Source organism: Drosophila guanche, unplaced genomic scaffold, assembly GCF_900245975.1.
Source record: "Drosophila guanche unplaced genomic scaffold, DGUA_6, whole genome shotgun sequence".
NCBI classification, from domain to species: Eukaryota; Metazoa; Arthropoda; class Insecta; order Diptera; family Drosophilidae; genus Drosophila; species Drosophila guanche.
The window spans coordinates 5,938,953-5,961,598 of record NW_022995745.1 but is presented as its reverse complement, the minus strand read 5'-3'; the positions used below and the strand labels follow the sequence as shown (position 1 = coordinate 5,961,598).

At 45.5% G+C, this 22,646-nt stretch overlaps 7 protein-coding genes across 33 annotated transcripts; 2 read left to right on the top strand and 5 right to left on the bottom strand.

The window, feature by feature from the left end:
- Positions 1–1,428: 1,428 nt before the first annotated feature.
- On the bottom strand, positions 1,429–4,152 carry LOC117581443 (ras-related protein Rab-35). The gene is made up of 3 exons (XM_034268650.1): positions 3,074–4,152; positions 2,170–2,469; positions 1,429–2,116 (listed from the first exon to the last, which is right to left on the bottom strand). Exons 1-3 carry the CDS (start codon positions 3,123–3,125, stop codon positions 1,866–1,868), a joined length of 603 nt encoding a protein of 200 aa, XP_034124541.1. The 5' UTR covers positions 3,126–4,152; the 3' UTR covers positions 1,429–1,865.
- A 378-nt stretch (positions 4,153–4,530) lies between these two features.
- LOC117581437 lies at positions 4,531–6,440 on the bottom strand. Its single transcript, XM_034268636.1, has 3 exons — positions 6,231–6,440; positions 5,626–6,122; positions 4,531–5,565 (listed from the first exon to the last, which is right to left on the bottom strand). The coding sequence occupies exons 1-3, from the start codon at positions 6,330–6,332 to the stop codon at positions 4,602–4,604; spliced, it is 1,563 nt and encodes a 520-aa protein (XP_034124527.1). The 5' UTR covers positions 6,333–6,440; the 3' UTR covers positions 4,531–4,601.
- Positions 6,441–7,738: 1,298 nt separating this feature from the next.
- Positions 7,739–9,147, top strand: LOC117581440 (delta(3,5)-Delta(2,4)-dienoyl-CoA isomerase, mitochondrial). The gene is made up of 4 exons (XM_034268644.1): positions 7,739–7,884; positions 8,037–8,226; positions 8,292–8,916; positions 8,979–9,147. Exons 1-4 carry the CDS (start codon positions 7,833–7,835, stop codon positions 9,075–9,077), a joined length of 966 nt encoding a protein of 321 aa, XP_034124535.1. The 5' UTR covers positions 7,739–7,832; the 3' UTR covers positions 9,078–9,147.
- LOC117581436 (xaa-Pro aminopeptidase 3) lies at positions 9,098–10,950 on the bottom strand. The gene is made up of 2 exons (XM_034268635.1): positions 10,510–10,950; positions 9,098–10,441 (listed from the first exon to the last, which is right to left on the bottom strand). The coding sequence occupies exons 1-2, from the start codon at positions 10,825–10,827 to the stop codon at positions 9,191–9,193; spliced, it is 1,569 nt and encodes a 522-aa protein (XP_034124526.1). The 5' UTR covers positions 10,828–10,950; the 3' UTR covers positions 9,098–9,190.
- A 338-nt stretch (positions 10,951–11,288) lies between these two features.
- LOC117581442 (TIP41-like protein) lies at positions 11,289–12,526 on the top strand. 3 transcript variants are annotated; one of them, XM_034268649.1, is made up of 4 exons: positions 11,289–11,383; positions 11,449–11,792; positions 11,846–12,065; positions 12,125–12,526. In XM_034268649.1, the coding sequence occupies exons 1-4, from the start codon at positions 11,372–11,374 to the stop codon at positions 12,371–12,373; spliced, it is 825 nt and encodes a 274-aa protein (XP_034124540.1). In that variant the 5' UTR covers positions 11,289–11,371; the 3' UTR covers positions 12,374–12,526. The 3 variants fall into 3 exon arrangements, with proteins under 3 accessions (XP_034124540.1, XP_034124538.1, XP_034124539.1); XM_034268647.1 differs by having other exon boundaries at positions 11,307–11,383; positions 11,446–11,792; XM_034268648.1 differs by having other exon boundaries at positions 11,313–11,383; positions 11,446–11,789.
- LOC117581441 (annexin B10) lies at positions 12,413–14,064 on the bottom strand. Of its 2 annotated transcripts, XM_034268645.1 has the most exons (5): positions 13,883–14,064; positions 13,055–13,766; positions 12,806–12,987; positions 12,710–12,712; positions 12,413–12,608 (listed from the first exon to the last, which is right to left on the bottom strand). In XM_034268645.1, the coding sequence occupies exons 1-5, from the start codon at positions 13,892–13,894 to the stop codon at positions 12,552–12,554; spliced, it is 966 nt and encodes a 321-aa protein (XP_034124536.1). In that variant the 5' UTR covers positions 13,895–14,064; the 3' UTR covers positions 12,413–12,551. The 2 variants fall into 2 exon arrangements, with proteins under 2 accessions (XP_034124536.1, XP_034124537.1); XM_034268646.1 differs by lacking the exon at positions 12,710–12,712 and having other exon boundaries at positions 13,883–14,062.
- A 249-nt stretch (positions 14,065–14,313) lies between these two features.
- LOC117581435 (cytoplasmic dynein 1 intermediate chain) lies at positions 14,314–22,206 on the bottom strand. Of its 24 annotated transcripts, none has more exons than XM_034268607.1 (10): positions 22,080–22,206; positions 21,317–21,605; positions 21,089–21,235; positions 20,874–21,007; positions 20,380–20,442; positions 19,977–19,997; positions 18,300–18,347; positions 16,537–16,692; positions 15,539–16,461; positions 14,314–15,466 (listed from the first exon to the last, which is right to left on the bottom strand). In XM_034268607.1, exons 2-10 carry the CDS (start codon positions 21,469–21,471, stop codon positions 15,113–15,115), a joined length of 2,001 nt encoding a protein of 666 aa, XP_034124498.1. In that variant the 5' UTR covers positions 21,472–21,605; positions 22,080–22,206; the 3' UTR covers positions 14,314–15,112. The 24 variants fall into 24 exon arrangements, with proteins under 24 accessions (XP_034124498.1, XP_034124500.1, XP_034124505.1 ...); XM_034268609.1 differs by having other exon boundaries at positions 16,537–16,689; XM_034268614.1 differs by having other exon boundaries at positions 20,380–20,412.
- Between the last annotated feature and the right edge of the window lie 440 nt (positions 22,207–22,646).

Below are 22,646 nucleotides of genomic sequence, written 5' to 3'. Positions count from 1 at the left end.
ACTTTCGGCTTACAAAATTTAATTTGCTTTCTTTATTGTAGTCGTTAAATATATACACATATATAAATATATATCATTTTTTTTTGCATTCTGATCAGTAGATTTACATATATATGTATGTACGCATGTATGTATAGGCTTTATGGAACTGCCACACTTTCTAAAAGTCTTTATGCAGCCAAAAGGGAATAACTAAATAATTATATTTGGTGTTTAAACACAATACATAAATAAATGTCTAATTGGATATAAATACACACCTGGGCTTGTCATGCAGTACGCTATTTTACCACAAAACAATTCGAATATCAATGATCGAGAGGCGGGAATACATTTCGAAACTAGAACCCAATCAAATCATTATTAGAACACGTAATTTTTTGCTAGAATCCATTGCAAAAATCACTGAATAAATGTTGAAAATATTCTCTGGCTGTGGTTTCTAGCAAGAAGGAAGGAAGTAATCGCATTTATCATATGAACTTTGCCTAATTTGTTGGTTCTTGGTTGGTTCAAATACAATCTTGGAAGTCACGAAGCACTTTAGTAATTCAACGAATTATTGTCTTTATCCCAACTACCTTATGGTGCTTCAACGTACTGCACATACACTGCATACAGTCTATGCATACCCATTTACAATATCAACTTTGAAAGAAATTAACAAAATTCTTGGAGTTTACATTTTCTTGTGTTGATGAAGTTATCCAAATCCATCAGTTGCATTATTAGAACACAATTAAATACAAATTTTGAAATCTTTAAATGCACCTCAACAACTGCACCGTTTTCGCCCCCTTGGAAGGTTGCTTCTTCTCTATTTAAATCTGCTTTAATTGTAGTTCGATTTATTCCATTTTGTTTGTTATTGATTGGAAATCGAAATACAATTGTATTTGCTTGTATGGTTTTGGGTACAGGTTTTGTTTGTGGATTTATCTGCCCATTAAATTCATTCAAAAAATAATAACAAAAAATATTATATGGTGCACATTTTTTAAAAGTGAAAGTAGCAAAAGAAAAAAATAACCTGAATACGCGTAGAAATATCAATGCTCCCATGTTCTTTGCTTGTGGGGAAAGAAAGTATCGGATGTGGTGGCGTTGCAGCTCCTCTTAAAATATATGCAATGAAATTGTTGTTCATTGCGGACATGTTTCCATACAAAAATAATTCCCATACTGCGAGCGTGTCCGTCTGTCTGTCCGGCTATGAGAAACTTCACATGTATAATTTATTGTTCTGATTTTCTGCTTTCGTGAGATATTGGAGACCTTTTTGTGTTCTTGTTGTTGTTGTTGTTGTTCAGGAATGGGGGGCTCGGGGCTTGATGCAATTGTAAATACAATTTCCGCGATATAAATATGTATATTTTGTTGTGTATATAAATATGCCATCTGTTTCAATTTCGCTTTTTTTTGTTGTTTTTTTTTTGTGTATATATATTAAATATTGTATTGTATTGTATGTATATAAATTTCTAAATACATTTAATTGCGCTTTTCACATATAAATTTTAGTTTTAACGGCTAACTGGCATTTGATTCCGATTAAAATAGGATTTTAAAACCAAAACAGACCAGAAAAAATCGTCTCTATGTGGGTGTTGGTGTTGATGTTGTCGTAGTTTTAGTTGTAGTTGTAGTTGTAGTTGTTGTTGTTGGTGTCGCTGTTGGTGCATTGGTGTTAGCTATGTCTATGTGTGTGTGTGTGCCATAATGTACGCCAATAACCCACGTTATATTTTATATACTATGCGCTCCCCACAACTATTTTAACTGATTCCGCAAGCGAGGGCGCCACCGATCCTGGTCCGGTCCTGTAGCAGCTTTTGGTGCCAGTTCCCTATGCCCACGACGCGCTTTCAACTGCAGCATTTTCTACGCTTAGTACCGGGATTGTTCTTCAAGTTAATGGTGTCCTTCTGCTGCTCATTGGAGGTGGTGCGCAGCTTGTGGTTGAGCACCTGCCGCGTTATCGACAGAAACATATTGTCCACATTGATGTTGTCTTTGGCGGATGTCTCGTACAGCTCGATGTCCATTTGTTTCGCAAACCTTTGCGCATCTTCGGTGATGACCACCTTACAGTCGGGATCATCGTTCTTGTTTCCCACTACGCAATCAAACAAATGATTAAATGTCGACAATAGCTGCTTCCAGACTCACCTAATACTTTGTTGACCACATCGCAGTTGTTCTGGATCTCTTCCAGCCATCGGCGAACATTCGCAAATGAGTCGCCGTTCGTTACATCGTAAACGATGATGACGCCGTGGGTGCCCCGATAATAGGTGCTCGTTATGGTGCGGAATCGCTCCTGTCCGGCCGTGTCCCATATCTGCAGCTTCACCCGCAGCCCGTCAATGTCGACCGTTCGGATCTTAAAGTCCACTCCAATGGTAGTTATATAACTGCCCGAGAATGTGTCATCTGAGAATCGAATCAGCAGCGAGGATTTTCCAACACCTGGCGGTAAAAATGGGGGAAAAATCGTTAATTAATACTCTCAAAAACTCGACAAACACTTCGTAGGAAAAATATTCATTGGAGGGAGTTGAAGGGTGTTTGGAAATGTTGTGGCTCATTATTATTCTATTCCGAGCAGATGATCTAATTACATGCAGCTGGAAGAAGCGTAAGCAATAGAGAAACCACCAGCATTTCTTGGGTATCAAGTGCGAATCCTGCCCTGCGATGTGTCACCATTAGTCACGGCCCAGCGCCAGCCACAGGCACAGCGACAAAGGAATGTAATCTTAGAAGGGCGACACTTTTGATGCACTCGATATGCAGATTAGTCGCTTCTATAAATCTCCATCGAGAAAAAATAAAGAAAACGGGGACAGACGGAAAAAACCATTGCTAAAAACAGCTGATCGGGCTCTAGCGGGATGCTGGCAAATTGAGGACAAGTAAAAACTTAAATATAAATTCATATTTATTTATAAAACCCTTTGCACAGGAGAGACAGAGAGGGGTAGAGAGTGTGTGCGTTTGTAGAGTGCATATTAATCTTACAATCATTGCGGTTCTTCCCCCCTTATATTACTTCTTCGTTTTTTGCACTTACCGCTGTCGCCGATTATAAGCAGCTTGAACAGATGATCAAAGCCGCGTGCCATTTTCTGCTCTCTGCTGCTCCTGCTGTTGCTGTCCACTATTTCTCCGCTGCTGCTATTTACAGTTAGAGCTGCCGCTTTGAACAATGCAAAAATAATTGTTTGCAAAAACAAATTCTATGCCTTGCTCCCACACACACACATACACACATGTACTGAAGCAAGAGATGTATTGGAGCTGTTTGGTTCTCGCTCGCACTTAGGCGGCAGCCGGCTTGGTTTTTATGAATATTTGAGATAAACTGTTCTCTGCTGCTTGTACTCTTCTGCTTCTGCTTCTGCTCTGCTGCTGCTGATAGTGCTTCTCTGCCACTGGCCTCTGCTCCTGTGTCTGCTCCAACTTCTCTTTTCTGTTACTGCTGCTGCTTCTTTTCTGCTCCTAATTGTTGCTGCTTTCTTGTGATAAGCTGGCTATTGTTATTAGTGCTGATGTACTAAATTTATGTAAGTTGTGTGGTTGGTTGGATGTTGCGTAGCGGTTTCAATTTCCTTGGATCTAAATGATTCTTTTTTTTTTTGGCTCTGCTGCTGCGCTGCCCTTCGCTCTGCTGCTGGTGCTGCTTCGTATCAGCAACGGTTTCATGTGTGTGTGAAAGACATATTGTTGTTGGTTTCGTTTGATAGAGAGGGAAGGAAGCACAGCGGAATTTATGGACTAATTATTGTCGAATCCACGAGTAGTTATTATAACACAGAAAATGGAAAAATTAGAGTGTTCGCCCGATTTGCACTCATTTATTAGACACGGCTGGCACGAACATACATATGTACACTGGCACACACACTTGCCTACCTACTCAATGACAGACTTGTTGTTGAATTTGTGTGTTTTCAGCTTCGCTCTGTGTGCGTGACATCAGTTTTCGTTTCGAATCGTATTCCTGCGAAGCTGTGAATTCGTTGCGGAACGTTGAACGGGTTTCGGGGGCGTCTGGTTCAGTCCTTAAATCATATTCTGGATAAACTATTACTAACGCACTAACACATATAAAAAAATAACCTTATTTATAGTCTGTGGAGCTGGAGAAACATCGATGGTGGTAATCGTTGTCATCGATATTTCTGCGTCAAACAGTCTGACCAGAGGTGGTCGATTTTTCAAATGCTGAACTATCGCCACGTTGCCAGTGCACAATTTGATCATATTCATGCCAATGGCCGCTAGGGCGGGATTTTTAAAGATTTCCCAATTCCATAACTCGGCATAAGTTTGTTATTCCCTTTATTTGTTTTTATATGTTTACACTTGCGAATTTTCGCAATATTATATATTTTTTTTGGAAAACTTAAGTAAAGTTCTTTTAAGTTTATAGGAGATCCAGAAAGGAAGATTAATACTGAATACTATTAACAAAAGAAAAAAAAAAAGAAAGAAAAAAAAAATATAACTGAAACAAAATTAATTTTTTGTTTATGGCCTTGCCATTATGGATATTATCTAAATAGGAAATGAATGTGGCATCGTCCACATTCATGGATTTAATTCTTTGGCTCCGTATCCGTCTCGGCTGTGCGCTTTCGCGTGCGTCTGGCGATACACGAGATGTCGCCGGCACCAATCTCCGTTTCGGAACTCTGGCGAAGACAAGCTGCACCCTGGCGGCGAAGAGTACGAGACCGCAACTCCCCGTTGAACGGCTCAGAATTCATCGTTCGGCGCCGTTGTCCAATGCGCTGTACTCTAGACTCACGTTCGATCGACATGGTGTGGCGGAGCAATGAGTTTCTGTTTCTCTGGCGTGCAGCAGCAACCGCAGCTGAAGAGGTCACAGTGGCCTGTGGGGGCGAGGTGTTGACGGGTTGGTCAACTTTACGGTTCGATGGAGCACTGACTGCATGTCCAGCGCGAGCGCGTGTCAACGAGCCAAGCGGTGTTTGTGTGCGCAGCATCGGGTCGCTCTCTGGTGGTGCTGCTGTGGCGGCAGCTTGCTCACTTGATGTGTCAGTTGTCATGCTGCCAGTATCGGTTCCATTGACAGTGGCAGTAGCAGCGACACTGTCAGCGGCAGTGATGGCGCCAGCGGCCGGTGCAGCCAACGGCGGGTATACAGCTTCGAGGCCGCCAAGGAAATCGCAATCCTCATTATCATCATCAGCGTCTTCGTCCGTGCTCGGAGCACGCAGCTTGTCTTGGTAGCGACTGCGATTCTGCCCATTAATCCGGCTGCGACTGCGAAGGGCTTCGCGCCTGGCAAACATTTCAAATTCGTCCTCGGAGTCATCACTGGGCGGATCCACGATGCTGCACGTCTGGCAGGTTTCCACGTAAGTGGGGGCAACGCAGTAGCTGTGCACCGCATTGGAGCCGCACAGTTGGCAAAACGAAATGTTGCGCGTGTCCGAGTTGCGCCCATGGACGGCAATGCAACTGGAGGCGGTGCAGGTCAAGTCGCGGACCAACTGGTCGTGGAATGCGTTAGGTTCAGTCTCCCACGAAGCATCCCTGGAGTGGAAGTGAGTGGGAGGGATTATTTGCCATGCCAATAACTGCTCAAATACGTACCTGTTCGGCACCGACACACCCCAGAGGCAGACGTCCATGAACTTGCTCGAGCTGTTGCACAGCGGACACTTGAAGAAGTAGCCAGCATTGTGGGCGTAATCCTGCAGGCACTTCTTGTGAAACCATCCGTTGCGGCAGCACGGTGCCTGCTGCGCCAGCACCTGCCTAAACTTCTCATTCTCAGGCACCACCAGCTCCAGGCACATGGGGCACTTCTCGTCGGCCGGTGGGCGCACTTTGCTCTTGCCAACATGCGAGTGGCAGTAGGATTTATAGGAGCCGCAAAACTGATTGCGCGCCAGGTTTTCCAGGCCGCAGCTGAAGTGGAAGCTGCGGCGACAGCTGGACTTGCAGCAGCCAATCGAGGCGCCGCTCCTGTTGCAGTAGTGGCACGTCAACTTCTTGGCACGCTCCACCTCGGCCAGAATGTCCTCCTTGAGGAAACGTGAGATTCCATTGTTGTCATCGCCACGCTGCACCAGATTCGAGCTCAAGTACTAAACAACACACAAGAAACACAGCAAAAACAAAGATGAAGAAATGTAAACAATGCGCTTGTTAGTATTTTTGTTAGGGTGGACTGGATGTGGAGTTGAGGCACCTACCAGACAATTGCGATGCACCTTATTCAGCTCGTCGTAATGGAAGGATGGCCCGTAGTCACGGACATTCTCCACCGACGAGCCACACAGCATGCAATTCACCATGTTTCCTTTATCCGCACTTGCTAGTTTTCTTATTTATATTCTATTTAGCACAAATCCTTTTTTGCCGGGAAAATAGCGTCGCCGCGCCAAAGCAAAAATGAAGAGATTTACAGGTATATCGATATATCTATCCCACACGGCAAGCGATGAACAGAAATTGTATTTTGGTATTTCGAGCTGCCACAGCTGCAAAAACAAAAAAGAAAATGGACATTTTTTTTAAACGTCTGTTCGGATAATATAGATGACAGCCGTAATATATGCCTGAAAAAGAGCGCTAGCTTTCTGTATAAACAATTGATGAGGGGATCAAAAATATTTCGCAATGAAATCATGATTCTCAAGGGGTGGGAGCTCTGGTTAACTGTATATTTTCTGCGAACTGCATCCGCTCCGCAAAACCCAAATGTAAACAATATGGCCGCCTAGTGTATCAAATTTCACTGGAAGGCGCCGGCTGGCGCTTGTTTATAAGTTCACGAATCCGTCGCGCAGCTGTAAGCTGTGTTTATGTTTGAGATTCTTGAGCTTTGAGACTTGCATGAGACACCGCGGGCAGGGGCGACGCCTTGCCGGCAGATCTGCAGACTGCGCAGCGGGCTTTTTGGAACTTTTTGATGTTTCTTCTGCCAATGGAAATGAACTTTAAGGTGTGCAAAATAAGTATTCAAATTCTGATTCAGCATTCAAATGTTGTAATATATGTACACACATATGACCCTTTATAGTCCTAATGTAGGAAAAGCAAATGGCGAAATTATCTGCTGAGAGACCTGCACGAACATGCATAAAACGCCGGACCTTGGGTCGACATTTTCCAGCAGCAAGAAAAAAGTTTAGAGAGATATTGTGATCTGTCGAGATCTGCAGCTCTTTTCATATGCCTATTTGTCGAAAATATTAAGTAAACAAACAAATGTCCCCCAAAAAAGCAAAATGACTTGTCAGCAGTTTTGCGAATTTCGCCGGTCGCGGAACTTATAGAACTTTTAGACCGAGATTTGGCTATTTTCTGACACCTAACTTCCTCCTCTTCATATCTGCACACAAACTACACGAAAAATAATTTAAAGCGGTATGACTTACCCGTTGTTTAATGTATTTCACTTTTATTAAACACAACTTTAAGTAACACCTGCAAACTTCTGCTGGATGGTAAAACCAAATGAACGAGCTCAGCCGATAACTTTGGCAACGTCGATAAGCAGCTCAGTTTTGGTATTTTGGTCGGTTGGTATTTTTATAAAGGGCAATACTTGTATTTTCGTGCTTACCAAGAAGTCACTTTTTAGACATAAGAACACTATTATTTATAATTAACTATAAGCATTTCTGAAGCACTTGTTTGTAAATAGTAGTAATCAGAAAATATACATTTCATGAGTGCACAAAATACCAGAAAAGAAAATTAATCGACACCTTAGAGTTGCCACCCTGGTAGAACTGTGTAAATTGCTGCCGCACAAAAGAAAACATTTAAGATTTGTTAATTCGTTCAACATGTCCGTGTATCGCCTGAACAAGCTGATCCGGCTGGCACCCAACATGACCGGTGTGTAATAGGACAGCATTGTCGTCTCCCTAAAACACTACTATTGTCCCCCAAGTCCAAACGGACAGCGGCGGTTCAAAGTCCGAAGTGCCACTGAACCACTGAACCTTTACCCGCGCTGATATCCCCGTTTCACATTTACCTTCTGGCAGCCAGCGGCCGATATACTACTGCGATGCAGCCCCAACGCCACAACACATCCCACAGCGCCCAGGCGGCCAACTCTCCGGCTGGACACACAGCCTTCAAGACGCTGGCCATATCGACGCCCAAGCCATTCGTCTTCCATGTGGAACTGCACCGACCCAACAAGTTGAATGCGATCAACAAGCAGATGTGGCTGTAAGTAGTCCTCATCAAGCATGGTCAGCTGTACATTCTTTACAGTATCCAACCTCCACCCATAGGGAGATCAAAAACTGCTTCGAAGAGTTGTCCACGAATCCCGATTGTCGCGCCATTGTGCTGTCCGCCTCAGGCAAACACTTCACGGCCGGAATCGATCTCAGCGACATGATGAACCTCGGCCAGCAGCTGGCCGACACAGATGACTGTGCCCGCAAGGGGTACATCCTGGAGCGTGTCATCAAGCTGTACCAGGACTCAATCAGTGCCCTCGAGCAGTGCCCCAAGCCCGTGATCACGGCCGTCCATCAGGCGTGCATTGGCGCTGGCGTTGATCTGATAACGGCCTCGGACATACGCTACTGCACGCAGGACGCCTTCTTTCAGGTGAAAGAGGTCGAAATCGGCATGGCCGCAGATGTGGGCACGCTCCAGCGACTGCCCAAGGCCATTGGCAGCCAGTCGCTGGCCCGCGAACTCTGCTTCACCGGGCGCCGCTTCGAGGCAGCCGAGGCGCACGCCTGTGGCCTCGTTAGCCGTGTCTTTGCCGACAAGGATTCGCTGGTGAGCGGCGCCCTGGCCCTGGCCGAGCAAATAGCACAAAAGAGTCCCATTGCAGTGCAGACGACAAAGGCGAACATGGTCTACTCGCTGGAGCACACCAACCAGCAGGGGCTCGATCATATTGTACGTACCCACGGCCCAAGCCATAACCCATTGGTACAAAATTCTTTTGTTATCTCTTGCAGCGCTGGTACAACAAATTGAATCTGCAGTCGGAGGACTTTGCCCAGGCCGTGGCCGCTCAGCTGACGAAGGACGAGAAGCCAATCTTTGCCAAGCTCTAAGCGGCAACCACATCACCACATTTCATTTATACAATTTCCAATTATATTTTTCCATATTCACACCCTGAAAGTGCAGTTTCTGACTAGGGATTTTGTGTGTGTCTTCGCTGGCTTCAGGCTGAGTCGGTGGCTGCTTCGGCTTGCTGGCAGAGCTGCTCCAAGCTGCGGCGCTCCTTGATGCACTCAGCTGTGAGCACCTCCACAGCGCTGTCTTTATTGATCAGCAGATCATCCTCGATGCGTATGCCAATGCCACGGAATTCGGGCGGCACATCGGTGCACTCCTGGCCGATGTAGATGCCCGGCTCCACGGTGAAGACCATGCCCGGCTCCAGGGCTCGGCTGCGCGGCACATTCGGTGTGTCGTGCACATCCATGCCCAGATAGTGGGAGACGTGATGCGGACAGAATCTGTAGCCCTGGCTGACCAGCGTCTTGTAGTCATCCGCTTCCTTGGGCACCAGTCCGATCTCCTGCAGATACTTGCCCAGTCGGTAGCAGGTGGACTGGAACAGCTGGTCCAGCGTCTCGCCGCCCATGCGGCCAATCAGCTGGATGATGTCCGACTGCAGCACCGACACCATGTCGTAGAGCGTGCGCTGGGGTGCCGTGAAGTTGCCGCTGGCCGGCCAAGTGCGCGTTATGTCGCTGGTGTAGCCGGCATACTCGCAGCCGGCGTCCATCAGCACCAGATCCTGAGGCCGCAGCAGCTGGCTGTTGTCCACATAGTGGATGATGGTGGCATTCCGACCGGCGGCCACCACCGGCGGATAGGCCAGATAGCTGGCGTTGCGCTGCCGGCACTTGTAGTCGACGGACGCGAACAGATGGTGCTCCGACTGGCCGGGCCGTGTCTCGGCCATCACCTCGTTGATGGACTGGGCGGCAATGCTGCACGTGCGACGCATCAGCTCCATCTCGGCGGGCGACTTAAGCAGCCGCAGGCCCTCCAAAAATGTGTGCACCGGCAGCAGCTGAATATTCTCCGTGCTGCTCGTCTTGATGACGCCCTCCCTGACGTGCTGCAGGTCGCAGGATTTCATATCGAACCAGAAATGCGGCTGCAGGCCGCTCACCAGCTTCCCCAGTATCGTCTCAAACTGTCCGAGGTCGTGGGCCTCGGTGACGCCAAACAGCGGCACGGACAGCTCGGGGCCAGTGCGTGGGCCATCCCACAGCTCGGCATGCGCATCCTTGGGGCGCATGAACAGCATGGACTCCACCTTGGCGCCCTGGTCGATGGTCATCACAAGAATCGAGTCCGGCTCCAGGCAGCCAGTCAGGTAGTAAAAGTCAGAATTTTGCCGAAAGACAAAAGGAATTTTGCCGCTCATGTACTTCTTCGAGGCGGCCCCCACAATCACCTGCAAAGAACCGAGACCGGGCTATAGAAAGGCATCGACTAAGTGCCATGACTAAGGCATGCACTCACCATGTGATTCTTAGTGGAGCGGCCGTTGTAGTTGTCGCCAAAGGTGCTCGCATAGGACTGTATTTTGTGCATCAGTTTGCTGCGCCGCTGCTGGAACTCGTCGAGCGTGAGGCCCGGCACCAGCTCGTGGGGCTGGATGAGATGCGGATGGCTAACACTGGTGGGCTGGCCCAGCCTGGGGCCGTCCAGCTCGTTGAGCCTTGCCTTCGTGCTGCTGGCCTGGCTCCGGCACCGCTGCGGCTGCAGATATGTGGAGATCTCCGCCAGGCTGCGTCTACGTATCGCGCTGCAACGCGCCAAACGTGTCAGGGCAAACATCCTGATTCTAAACCGGGAGGTGATTCAATGGCTTCTGTGTTTGAGTGTGGCAGGACGGCGAAATGTTGAATCAAAAACAAATATTACCGGCGGCTGCAGCTGTTGATTGTAGCAGGGCTGCCACTTGGGCTGCCACAAACGATTGTCCGATGTATCGAGGTATTTTTTGTGTTATCGATTTTTTCCTGCATTTACATATAAATACAGGTAATAAAAATCCGATTTCGTTGTTGGTTCCTTTGGGTAGAGACAGAAATTCGGTCGGAAAAAAAAGATCACAATCTCAATGAATTACTTTACAAATTTGCAGATTATAGAGACCGAGAATCAAGATCAAGGAAAATGATTTTAGATTCACGGTATAATTTACGGTACGTTTTGAAAATGAAAATATACAAAATATATTTCGGTATATTTTCGAGGCCCTCACGGTATATTTTATCGATAATTCCGCGGTCACACTGGCTTTGATACGATTTCGGATTTTTGCCATGATTCAATTTCGGATTTGATTTTGGCGAATATAAACTTACAGCTAACGAAAATGGACAATGATGTAAGTAATGGCAGGAGCACAGTCGCCCAATCTTGACGAAAACAAATTTTTGCGCGCTCCCGCAGTGCGCTGTACCCCGGCTGCCGCTTGACGGCGAGTCGATTCGCTTCAATGACTGGAACATAAGCTACGAAAAGTCGCACATATTGAAGAGCATCTGCAAGCAAGGCAGCACCAAGTGCTGCGAAAAGGACGACGCCGCTCGCTGCGAACTCTGCCACTATCAATACTCTCTGGAACTGCCCCACCTGCCCGACATGGTGTTCCATAAAAACAAACTGGTGGTGCAGCACAAGGACGGCGCTCTGATGGAATTCCAGCCGATGGATGCCCTGGCCCTGGTCGACAATGGCAAACAGCCGCAACCAGTGGAGGTTGCCTGTGCCCAGGAATGGCGTCATACACGGTGGTGAGTGGAAAGGCGACTCAACATATTCCTTACTCACTTCTGTGCCCTTTCAGTCCGGAGCAGACAAGAGAGGAGAAGTTCAAGCCGTTCGACTGGACATTCACGTCCACCTATCAGGGCACCATGAACGAGAAGATACGATCGGAGAGCACCGATATGACGCTCAACAAGTTCAAGTTAATGCAGCGCGAGAATATAATTTTCTACACAGATCTCACCCTGTTCGAGGATGAGCTGCACGATCACGGCATCTCGGTGATGAGTGTGCGCATTGTGAGTGTTTTACTGTCAGCTTATTGATTGATGATTGACGTTGTTGCTGATGTTTCCAGCGTGTCATGCCCTCGGGCTTCTTCATACTTCTCCGTCACTTCCTGCGCATCGACGATGTCCTGATGCGGATGAACGATACGCGCTTTCATCATGAGATCGAGAACGATTACATACTCAAGGAGGTTGTCCACCGGGAGGCACCGTGCGACAAGCTCAAGAGCTCGATAGCCTTCTGGACCAATCCGGATGAGATGCAGAACTACCTGCCGGTGATCTCCAAGCAGATGCACAAGTTATCCTTCAAGTAGCCAACCAAGCAACCCACCCACATCCACAACTACATTGCATCAAATTCAAACATTTTAATTGGATGAAATATTTCACATTTAAGATGGATTAATTGATTAATATTATTAGCAGACATTAAAAGCGCTACTTCTAGGAAGGCACACTACGTATAAGCACAAACGATTCCGCACCAGTGGCTTAGGCAGCGCCCAGCAGGGCTGTCAAAGCCCGCTTGTAGTCGCCCGAGGTCTCCGCCTGCAAGAGAGAGAGGGGAGAATGAGAGTGGAGGAGACAGGGGATTAGGACACTTCAAACCGGGGCAACAATCGTGGCAATTTGGAGGGGCAAGTACTTACATCCTAGCACAATACAAACACCAAAATGGAAATGGAAAACGGAAATGCAAGACGTTAACAGGGAGTGTGGATGGTGGGGAGTGGTCGGTCACTTACCACCACGGCACTGAGCAGAGTGCGATTGTAGATGCGCTCGAATTCCAGCTTGATCGTCTCCAAATCAATCTCAGAGCGGCACACAATTATGCGTATGAGCGTGGAGTCATCCGTGCCAGCGCCATTCATGGCCTTGTACAAACGATTAGCGAAGAAGGCCGCCGGCGATTGAACGCACTCAACTGGAGGGTTGGACATATAAGAGATGTTTCGGGATTTGGGAGGATAAGAGGAGTGTGGTGCTCATACCTATGGCCATCATGGCCTCGTGCAGCTCATCGGACATCTCGTGCTTGATGGCCTGCTCAATGGTCTGGCCGGAGAGCTCCTTGTACTCCTCAAAGACGAGCCGCAGCTGGGGGAAGCTGGCATGGGACATGATGCGATTGAAGACCTCCTCGTCGGTGCCCAGCTTGGCCTCGCCAGCGGCATACAGCTGGTTGGCCTGCTCCTTGGCCTCGTCCGCATTCACGGGCGTGTTGAGTCCATCCCGCACCCCAGTGACGATCAGCGTGAGCAGACGGCGAAAGAAGCCCGATGTCTCGCTGCACATTTGTTCGGCCAGCGGACGCTGGTACTTGTCCTCGTAGGCCTCCACAATCTGATGCATCTCCTCGTTGCTCTTCGTGCACAGGATCTCGACGAGGGTGCCCTCCTCGGTGCCCATGCCGGCCATGGCCGAGTGCAGCTGCTTGCACAGGTACTCCACAGGCGGCAGCATCATGGCCACAATCACATCCTCGAACTTGCCGCCCAGCTCGCTCTTCAGGTCATCCACCAGATCCCGCTCGAACTCTGCGTCGTAGACAGCGCGAATCAATTGCCGCTGGCCGTTGCTCCGACCGGCGAGGACATCGATAATCTCCTGCTCATCGGTGCCCAAACCCTTCATGGCGGCCCTCAGTGTCTGGGCATCGGCGGCCGCATCAAAGGGGGCGGCAGCCACAACCGTCGGCACTGGCTGGATGACGCATAAGTTTTGTGTTATTCATTTGTGGGCCAATCGATACAGAGGAGTGTGTAGGAATGCCACTTGAAGGTACATATTTCATAGATGGTCACTGCCACTGCCCTTACCTTGTAATCCATTGAGATTCTTGCAAATACTGTTTAAGTTGAATGTCTAAATAATTGCAAACTTTCGCAACGTTTCTCTTTTGCTGTTTTTATATGCTGCTTGCTTGCTGCTGCTTGTTCTGCTTCCGATGTAGCCGCTCGTGCATTTAGTAGTGTTGTCTTCTCGTTTGCACTTGTCTACTTATGGGAGAGAAGAGGCGACTACCGCTGTCTCAACACCACCTGAGAGCGCAAGCTACGTGCAAAGCTTTTGAGAGCGCGACTTGGCGAGCTTTCAGTACGGTTTCGATACGCTATGGAATGTGCCGTTGCACAGTGCACTCTGGCATGCCAGAGCAATGGAATCATCTGGATGGCGGCGTTGCCAGCTAACACTGTACCACAGATCCACTCATACACAATTATCTGGGGCGGCGCCACTGTCTGTCGTATATAGTAGATATTATCTTTTTATTTAATCTCGTTAAATAGGCTCTAATACATTTACATGCTGCTGCTCACGCTCTTGCTCTCTGTGTCTTTCAATTGCGAGAAGCTGGAGCTCTCCATTCGTTCTACATTCCGATTTAAGCTTAATTTGTTTTGTATCGAATATATAATATATAATAGTATTTAATTTATATGTTGCTTTCCCTCGAATCATCAGAATCATGAGTTCCACGAAAAATAATAAGAGAACACAGATATTTGTAAATTAAAAATTTGAATAATTAATAAAACCAGTAACTAATAATACAAAAATAAATTACAATATCAATCAAGGATGGGCTGAGACCTTGGACTACTTCACAAATGATTTGCATTTTCATTTCCATTTCCATTTTCACTTCGACCCTTTTCTTGTTTTACATAATTTCTCACTTCATACATATATGTATTCCATGTATTCAATTTTTAATATTTTTTGTTTTTTTTTTTCGAATTTCATTCAATGATCTTTCTAATGCACATTATTGCTGGTTTTTGTTTTCGTTTCTGGTTGATTGGTTCTGGGCTATACACAAGTATGGAGCGGGATCACACAGACATAATGGATAAGGGATACAAAAAAAAACACACACACACTTTCACAATATATAAAATACACTCCACTTGGGCTTGAGGCTGCAGAGGGCAGGGGCTGGAGAATGAATTCTTTCCATGGAGGAGGTTACAGATTACAGAAATCGACCAACGACAATCCGTTTCATCATCATTCATCTTCATTATAGTCGTCGTTGGATAAGGCTACTAGACCTCATCGCCCTGGTTCATTGTTAGCTCGCCGAGATGGGCATTAAATCGTGACCATTCATCCCGCGACGGTTGCGCCAGATGCTCAGCCACGTCATAGACATACAACTTGCCGGCCTCGTCACCGATGCAGACATGCAGTCCGGACGGTGTCCAGGAGACACGATTGAGCGCCGGCGCACCGCCAACGACAATCGAGGCTGTTGGTACTTCGGTATCCTGATTGAGATTCCACAAATCAAGACGACCGCTACCATCGACAGCAGCGAAAAGTGCGGGATGAATGGGCGACCAAGCGACGTCCATCACATAGTCCGAGTTGTCCTCGAAGGAGTAAAGCGGCTTTGTGTCCTGCAAGCACAGAAAGAGAACGAATTATATAAGAGAAATACTTGGAATATTTTGTATCTGCCTTTTGCATACCTTGAGGGACCACAGCTTGATGGTCCAATCAATGGACGAGGTGAGGAAGAGGTGTCCAAAGTCCGGTGACAACTGATTGTAGTGCGTTGAGATGCCCGTAATGGGCCCCAAATGCTTTTCGTACACCTCATTAACGCCCGAACGCAGGCCATGCCGCGAGGCCGAATAGACATAGCCATCCTCGCTGCCCATCACCAGACTGTTGATCTCATTGGCCGGGAATGCCATCGATGTGATGGCAATGGCCTTCGACTGGCGCTGCTGCAGCTCGAGGGTGTCTTGGGGCTGCGACAGCATGTCCAGCGACCACGAGCAGAGCTTGCCGTCCGACGATATTGAGATGACATTGTGCGCATTCTGGGTGCCCACCATCTGCAGACAGTAGACGGGATGTGTGTGCGCAGCCGCACTGAGCGGCGTCCTCTGTATGGGCGTGCGCTTCTGCACACGATTGTCCCACAGAACAATCTGGCCCGAGTACGTGCCGCCGAGTATCAGATTTGGATTGAACTTGGCAAAGCAGGTGGACATCACTGCGCTCTGGCAATGGAAGACATCCTCGGGTGTGCGCTTCTTGAACTTCGTATTCCACACCATCACCACGCCATCCGGCTCATTGAGGCTCTCCTCGTTGTTGTGATACGAGGCGACCACCAGCTCTGGGAAGTGTGTGGACCAGTCCATGCTGGTAATGCATCGATTCTTCGACCATCGCTCATCGTAAAACACTCGATTCAGTGAGAGACGAGCGTGTGAGCGCTCATCGTTGGTCTCCTCGCTGTCCCCGGCCCCAATGTAGTCCATGTAGATGTCCACGTTCTCCGACAGGGCCCGCTCAATGACACGCCCGGCACGCACCACAAATCTCTGAAAGTCCTCCGATAGAATGATCATCTGTTTCTGCTCCTCCGACAGCTCGTTGACTTGAAGCGTTAAACGAGAGAGATTTTTTTGTATCAGAAAATATTCCTTAAGGTGATTGTCATCATGGGACTCACCCTCCTTCTTGATCTCGTTCTCCTTTTTGATCTCGAGTGGTGTAATGGCCGGCGCGACATCCTTCACCGTGGGCAGGCCGTGGGTGAGAAAGCCGGGTGGCAGCTTCGACGAGAATCCGTTGTCCAAATGGGGCAGGGAGCTCTCTTCGTCATCTCCTTGGGCATCAAATGCAAGCACTGTTTAAGGTATAAAACTAACACAGCTAGAGGAATATGACAATCGACAGAACAGGAACAGAATTCTACATATCTTTGCTTCATCTTTTCATATTTTCATTTTCATCTTCATCCTTTTTCTTTTATCTTTTGCTTATTTTCTTGACTGGCTTAAATTCTTTTTGATTCTTGGCTTTGTCTTTTTAGGTTTGCGGTTTTTGCGGCAGGGATTCGATGCGATCTGGTTGATCAGATTATGGTTACAGTTTGTGTTGTGGGACTGAAGCTTACGGGTGCTTGCGGTTAGGCGAGAGAAAGACAGAGAGAGAGGGAGAGAGAGAGGGAGAGAGAGACAAACACAAATGACAGACACATACAGTTAGAAGAGAGAGAGAGCACGAGAGTTGGGGGGGGGGGGGAAAGTTAGTTTGGCGGCAGGGCAGCTCGTCTCTGGAGCTGTTTTTCTGGAGTGTTGGATGGGGTGAAGTGTGCTTGGAGCTGCTATTTGGATTGGGTGATTAGTGGGGGTGCTTTGCGTGAACATACGTCGTGGACACACGAACGCAGCATAAAAATATATATATATATATTTATCTATATATATTACAATGTTAATTTATGCAGGGAAATGTATGGTTTGGTATGATTTGTTGATCCACCTAATTAATATACAAAGCCAATTATACAAATAAAAAATATAACAATTTGCACGCCTCTAATGCTTCGATTAACTCTAAATGTATATCGCCAGCCATCGTTATCGTTTATCGTTAACACATTTTGCTTTTTGTTGTTGTTCTCCACCCAGTTTGTAATTTGCTTGCTTTGTTGCACTTAAAATTATTTAGTTTTTATGCTAGCATTAAATATAATACATCATATATTGAAATATTTTAAGTTTAATTGCCGATTAATGATCGATTTGCGATCGATTGTTATCTGTGTTACTGTGCTGTAAATTGAATAAGTAGAGAGAGGGTACGCTTCATCACAACAACTGGGAGAATGAGAGTGTGTGTGGATGTGTGTGTGAAGACAGAGACCGAGAGAGAGAGAGAGAGAGAGAAGCACTGGCTAAACGAAAGTTGAGCTTTTCTTCGAGGGTTCCCCCTAGTCTTAGTGACACATTTCGCAAGGGGTTAACCCTTTGATGTTGCTTTTGAATGAGAGGCGGTTAGTATATAGTTGAGGAAAATTATGGGTTTGACAGCACGACGGGGCGGTTTGCAGGATGATTGACTCACACACACACACACACACACACACACACAGGCACACACATCGAAGAAGGAGGGTCTAGTAGGTTGGGGCGTGACGCAGGACATGGAAGCACAAATGATTTGTGTTTGTTTCGATCGATGGTGTAAATGTTTGCCTTTCGACACTGACTCTTTCGCAACACTGACTCTCTACGGAAACCACTATTTTCCAACACTGACAACCACTCGATGATATTTTGAGCTCTCTTCTTGACTTGACTTTTGTTTATTGTCTCTTTTTGTGAATAGAATTTGGTACGTTCCTATTTTGCTTCATGTCGATTCCGTCACTGTTTTTTTTTTTTCAATATGGGCATAGGCCGCCCGGAGGTGGCGGCCTGTACCTACCTGTGAATTCATCCTCCCACTCTAAACCCGGATTAAGATTGTATTCATCTTGAAGAAATATAAAGAAATAAATGATATTTTTACATACATTGTAGCTAGTTGGTTGTTTTTTTGTTTGTTTTTTTTGATTTTCGATTTGGTTACTTTTGCTTATGATTTGTTGTTGTTGTTGTGATTTTTGTCAAAGAAAAAAAACACAAAACAAAACGAAAGAGAGTTAAAACAAAATATAGTTTTGGCTCTGCATACCGCCCATTAATTAATTAAGAGATCGAATAGTCAATGTTTTTTTTTAAGCTAAATGCATAACGTATAAGAAGTGAGAAGGAAAAATGTTTTTAGTGTGTGCTTTTAATTGAATTTTGCTGTTTGGTAAATGCGAGAGAGAGAGACACAGAGAGTGAGAGAGAGAGAGAGAGATCACACACATGGGCGGGCACATATAGAAAAGATATACGATTATATATATGAATATATTGAGTATATTGTATGTATATAAAGAGCACACAAGCCTGGCCTTATATGTTGGATGGGTACACACAAAAAAATATAGGTTAGCGGAGGCAGAACAGGGCGGGGGACATGGGCGTGGGGGCGATAGAAGGAGAATTATCATACAGTAGTTTATATAAAGATAAATTTATGAACCGAACGGTTCAGATAATTACTAGATACAATTAGGGAACTCTCCATTCTTCTGTGCATCTCTTACGCATGCAAAGTATTTGGTGTTTTGGCTTACAAATTATCATAGACCTAGGAGGAATTGGGTGAAAAATAATCATCGACTAGTTCTCGACTTTCTGCACACTGTCATAAAATAAACTAAGAGAAAAAAATACAATTATAGCTGTTATACGAACATAATATAGCCCTACACAAAAACTGTTATACATAAACTAAAATGCAGCAAATTCGATGAGCTTAAAAAAGAGAGAAAAAATGCATACGAAAGTCCGTCTATCTACTTATACGAAATAAAATATAAGTTAATAAAAATAAAATTAAAAAAAAACACACACAACTTATAAATTGGGTGGAGTTTAACAATTTGTTTTCGGGTTTCTGTTTTGGTTTTTTTTTTTAACGATTTACGATTAAGATAAAATGGCTCTGATACAAACTGAATCTGTGGCGATGTGGGCTCTAGAGCTAATTTGAAAACAAAAAAACAAATCAATTATAGATATATAAATCATAGATGATATGTCATAGAATATATATATGCATTAAGGATCAGATATCAGTTATGGGAGGAGGAGAACAAATTAAATCAAACGATCGGAAACGAAGATCAAAGGGAAGGAAGGCATTAACTACGATAGGCTACAAAACAAAACATAAAACCAATATGCTAAAAACAATAAGAATACAATAAATACTTGTTTATATTTATCAGTGATAATCTAAGCAAGGCAACGAACGCAAGGCGATTGGTATTGGGCGTGTGTAAGGCTGGGGAGCGTGTTGGGAAGAGCGCAAAAAGAACTACACACAAAATATAGGATACATATAGACAGATGGGATATAGACATAGGTGGTTCTACATAGAGTATTATATTAGGAGGCGCATACGATACGATTTGTACGGTTTGTTACTTTGCTTTTACGTCTACACAGAGAGTCTGAAAAGTTTGTTGGGCACAAGTATTACGGATAGGAACGTTGGCTACTCACCATAATAATCCGTAGCATGAGCTGCAGTTTTTTTTGCGTGCGTGCCAATAACAGATAAGGGGGGAGAGAGAGAGAAAGAGAGAGAAATTAAATAGACAAATTATTAAATGCGCTACAAAAATTGTTCTAATTGGGCGCTAACAATGTGGAGTTGTGGGCATGGGCAATGGGAACGAAAATCAAAAATGATGAATTTAATGATGGGTTCGTGGGTGGTTCCGCGGGTCAGAGATAATGAAAAAAACAATGATGATGATGATTTAACCATGTTTATGCCACACCAATTGAATTTCGGTAACTCAATTTTTACCATTACATAAACCAAAATAATCGCTTGTGCTGATCAGATACAGATACTGACATGTGTGTGGTGGTTAGGTTTGCTTATAATTAAGATTAGTACCTTTACGTGGACGCCACCAATCCTCCATATATCCTGACAGAGGCGAGGAGTGGCAAGAAAGAACTGTATTTGTTATTTTTTATTTCACTATGGATTGCTCGTTTATGATTTATCTTTTTTGGGACTGGGTCAGGAGGGGGAAAGCGTTCTAAAGCGCAAAATGCCGAATTTGTGTGTGTGTGTGTGTGTGTTGGGGGTAGAGGGAAGGATAAAGGTTAGCATGCAGCAGCCAGACTTTAAGCGACAGAGACACATGTGTGTGTGTGTGTGTGTGGAGAGACAGATAGATAGAGATAGAGCGAGAATATAGTACAAAGGATATTCAAGGCCAACCAAGAACAAGAACAAGAACAAGACAGCAGCACGATAGATGGAAACAAACTATGGATAGTGGTTATTGTCGGTAGATACATGGTACATGGTACAGTGGATTCCCGCTTATGCTTATGCTTATGCTTATCCTTATGCTTTATTCTTATGCTGTGTGTACGCACCATCACGCTCATGTCCCCCGGTGCTGGTCGTTTGTGTTTGCTTCGTATAGACCAGCGTCTCCTTTGGTGGAATGTTCGTTGCTTGCACATTGTAAACGCTCAGATTCAAGGGCTGTTGCTTCTTTCCGCCACTGCTTGAAGGCAAAAGGAACAAAGCAATAAGCAAACATAACAATTAATTCAATACAAATTGGGAAAGTGTTCGGGCAACTCACGTTTGACCATTGACAGTGGCCTGCAGGCTGGCGTCGGGTGTCTGTGTATTGGAATTTTCCGACGTCATTGAGTTGACCGATGACAGAGAAGACAGCACCTCGGAGACAGGTGCCACGCCCAGGGATGAAAGCATTTCATCCAGATCTCTAGGAAAGGCAGAACCAAAAGCTTTCAGCGTGTACTTTGGGCTTTGGGAATCACAACCCAAGAAACAAAAACAAACTCACTTTCGCTGATCTTTGTCTATGCCAGCGCCGCCGCCAATGCGTCCAGCCGCCTCTTCCATGTCTTTAATCTCCTTTTCCCTCCGCCGACGATCCTTCTCCTCGCGCAGGGCCGCCAATTTGGCCTTTTTTCTTTCCAGCTCAGCCTTGCGATCCATTTTTAGTTTGTTTGCCCTTGTTTTACTTAACTATTTCGCGAGTTCTCTCTGGATTGCACTTCGAATTTGTTGGATTGGTGCTACCCTGAGGCAGGGATGTCGTCGGTTAGAAGCGGCTTGTGTAGCGCGTTACTCTGCAAGGCAAGGGCAAGGGTGGTGCACGATGATTAATGATTAATGAATGATCAATTCGGTTTTGGTTATGGCTCTGTCCGTCGGCTGCCTTAACCAATATTGGTTGCTTTGATGATGTCACCAGTTGGCCAAATGCTAGCAAAAAACCTTCTCTCCGTTTGCGTGTGTGTGCGTGTCCACTAACTGTGTGTTGGTGTCGGCTGTCTGTTTTTCTGTTCGATTGCACATTTAAATAGTCATTTTGTGCGCTTTTGCACACTCCATATTGGTCTTTGGGCCGAATTCTAATCAGAACAGATGTCACCCAGTACGCGCACGCACATTCCGTTTCTTTGATGCAAGAAAATCAATAAATCCAATGCACCCCACAAAATGAGTGTGTCTGATATTTTCGAGTTCACTTCGTTTTTGGTTTCACAGATTCTCTTGCACTCCAATTATGTATGATTCGATGACTGTCTTAGTGGACCCACCTCTTGGCGTTCTTTAAACGTTCAATATTGGCAATTTCAGTACTTAAATTAACATTTTTCAACCATGTAAAAATGCGACTTTAATGTTTTGACCAGTGTGACTGCGGATTTTTCAAGCAAATATACTCGCCTGACCCTCAGAAATAAACCGTAATATACCAGCACATTGTCAAAATATACTGCAAATGTAAAGAGGAAATAACGAACTTTGCCCACTTAACCGCCCTCTATTAAAACTTAAGTTATGCCGGGGAAAATAATGATGTTTTTACATCTTTGTTCAAGTTAGAAAATCATAGCCAGCATAATTCGTTGATCTAGCAAACAATTTGGCGTTCAACAGCACACTGTTACGCACATGTTAAGTGCACTTAACAGCGAATTGCTTAACCATTTCTGATTGCTGTTAGTTAATATATGCGTTGCTGGTTTCGGGGGGCGGGTAAGTGAAACCATAAGAACCTGCCACTGGAAATAGAAAGCTAACTAAGAATGCACAATGTACAATTGTTTAATTGTTTTCTTTAATTTATGCCATCAATGCCACAGCGCCCCCCACCAGCTGTT

Bases quoted from the DNA above. Each gene is read 5' to 3' on its own strand.
- LOC117581435 (XM_034268607.1), bottom strand. From the start codon at position 21,471: ATGGATCGCAAGGCTGAGCTGGAAAGAAAAAAGGCCAAATTGGCGGCC. The intron at 21,236-21,316 runs GTGAGTTTGTTT...TGCCTTTCCTAG, and splicing joins ATAGACAAAGATCAGCGAAA to AGATCTGGATGAAATGCTTT. The intron at 16,693-18,299 runs GTAGGTACAGGC...TTGATGCCCAAG, and splicing joins GTGGGAGGATGAATTCACAG to GAGATGACGAAGAGAGCTCC.
- LOC117581437 (XM_034268636.1), bottom strand. From the start codon at position 6,332: ATGGTGAATTGCATGCTGTGTGGCTCGTCGGTGGAGAATGTCCGTGAC. The intron at 6,123-6,230 runs GTAGGTGCCTCA...TGTGTTGTTTAG, and splicing joins AGGTGCATCGCAATTGTCTG to TACTTGAGCTCGAATCTGGT. The intron at 5,566-5,625 runs GTACGTATTTGA...CTTCCACTCCAG, and splicing joins GGTGTGTCGGTGCCGAACAG to GGATGCTTCGTGGGAGACTG.
- LOC117581443 (XM_034268650.1), bottom strand. From the start codon at position 3,125: ATGGCACGCGGCTTTGATCATCTGTTCAAGCTGCTTATAATCGGCGAC. The intron at 2,470-3,073 runs GTAAGTGCAAAA...TTTTACCGCCAG, and splicing joins GCTTATAATCGGCGACAGCG to GTGTTGGAAAATCCTCGCTG. The intron at 2,117-2,169 runs GTGAGTCTGGAA...TTGATTGCGTAG, and splicing joins TGTGGTCAACAAAGTATTAG to TGGGAAACAAGAACGATGAT.
- LOC117581441 (XM_034268645.1), bottom strand. The intron at 12,988-13,054 runs GTATGAGCACCA...CCAACCCTCCAG, and splicing joins CGAGGCCATGATGGCCATAG to TTGAGTGCGTTCAATCGCCG.
- LOC117581436 (XM_034268635.1), bottom strand. From the start codon at position 10,827: ATGTTTGCCCTGACACGTTTGGCGCGTTGCAGCGCGATACGTAGACGC. The intron at 10,442-10,509 runs GTGAGTGCATGC...GGTTCTTTGCAG, and splicing joins GCTCCACTAAGAATCACATG to GTGATTGTGGGGGCCGCCTC.
- LOC117581440 (XM_034268644.1), top strand. From the start codon at position 7,833: ATGTCCGTGTATCGCCTGAACAAGCTGATCCGGCTGGCACCCAACATG. The intron at 8,227-8,291 runs GTAAGTAGTCCT...CTCCACCCATAG, and splicing joins ATCAACAAGCAGATGTGGCT to GGAGATCAAAAACTGCTTCG. The intron at 8,917-8,978 runs GTACGTACCCAC...TATCTCTTGCAG, and splicing joins AGCAGGGGCTCGATCATATT to CGCTGGTACAACAAATTGAA.
- LOC117581442 (XM_034268647.1), top strand. The intron at 11,793-11,845 runs GTGAGTGGAAAG...GTGCCCTTTCAG, and splicing joins GAATGGCGTCATACACGGTG to TCCGGAGCAGACAAGAGAGG. The intron at 12,066-12,124 runs GTGAGTGTTTTA...TGATGTTTCCAG, and splicing joins CGGTGATGAGTGTGCGCATT to CGTGTCATGCCCTCGGGCTT.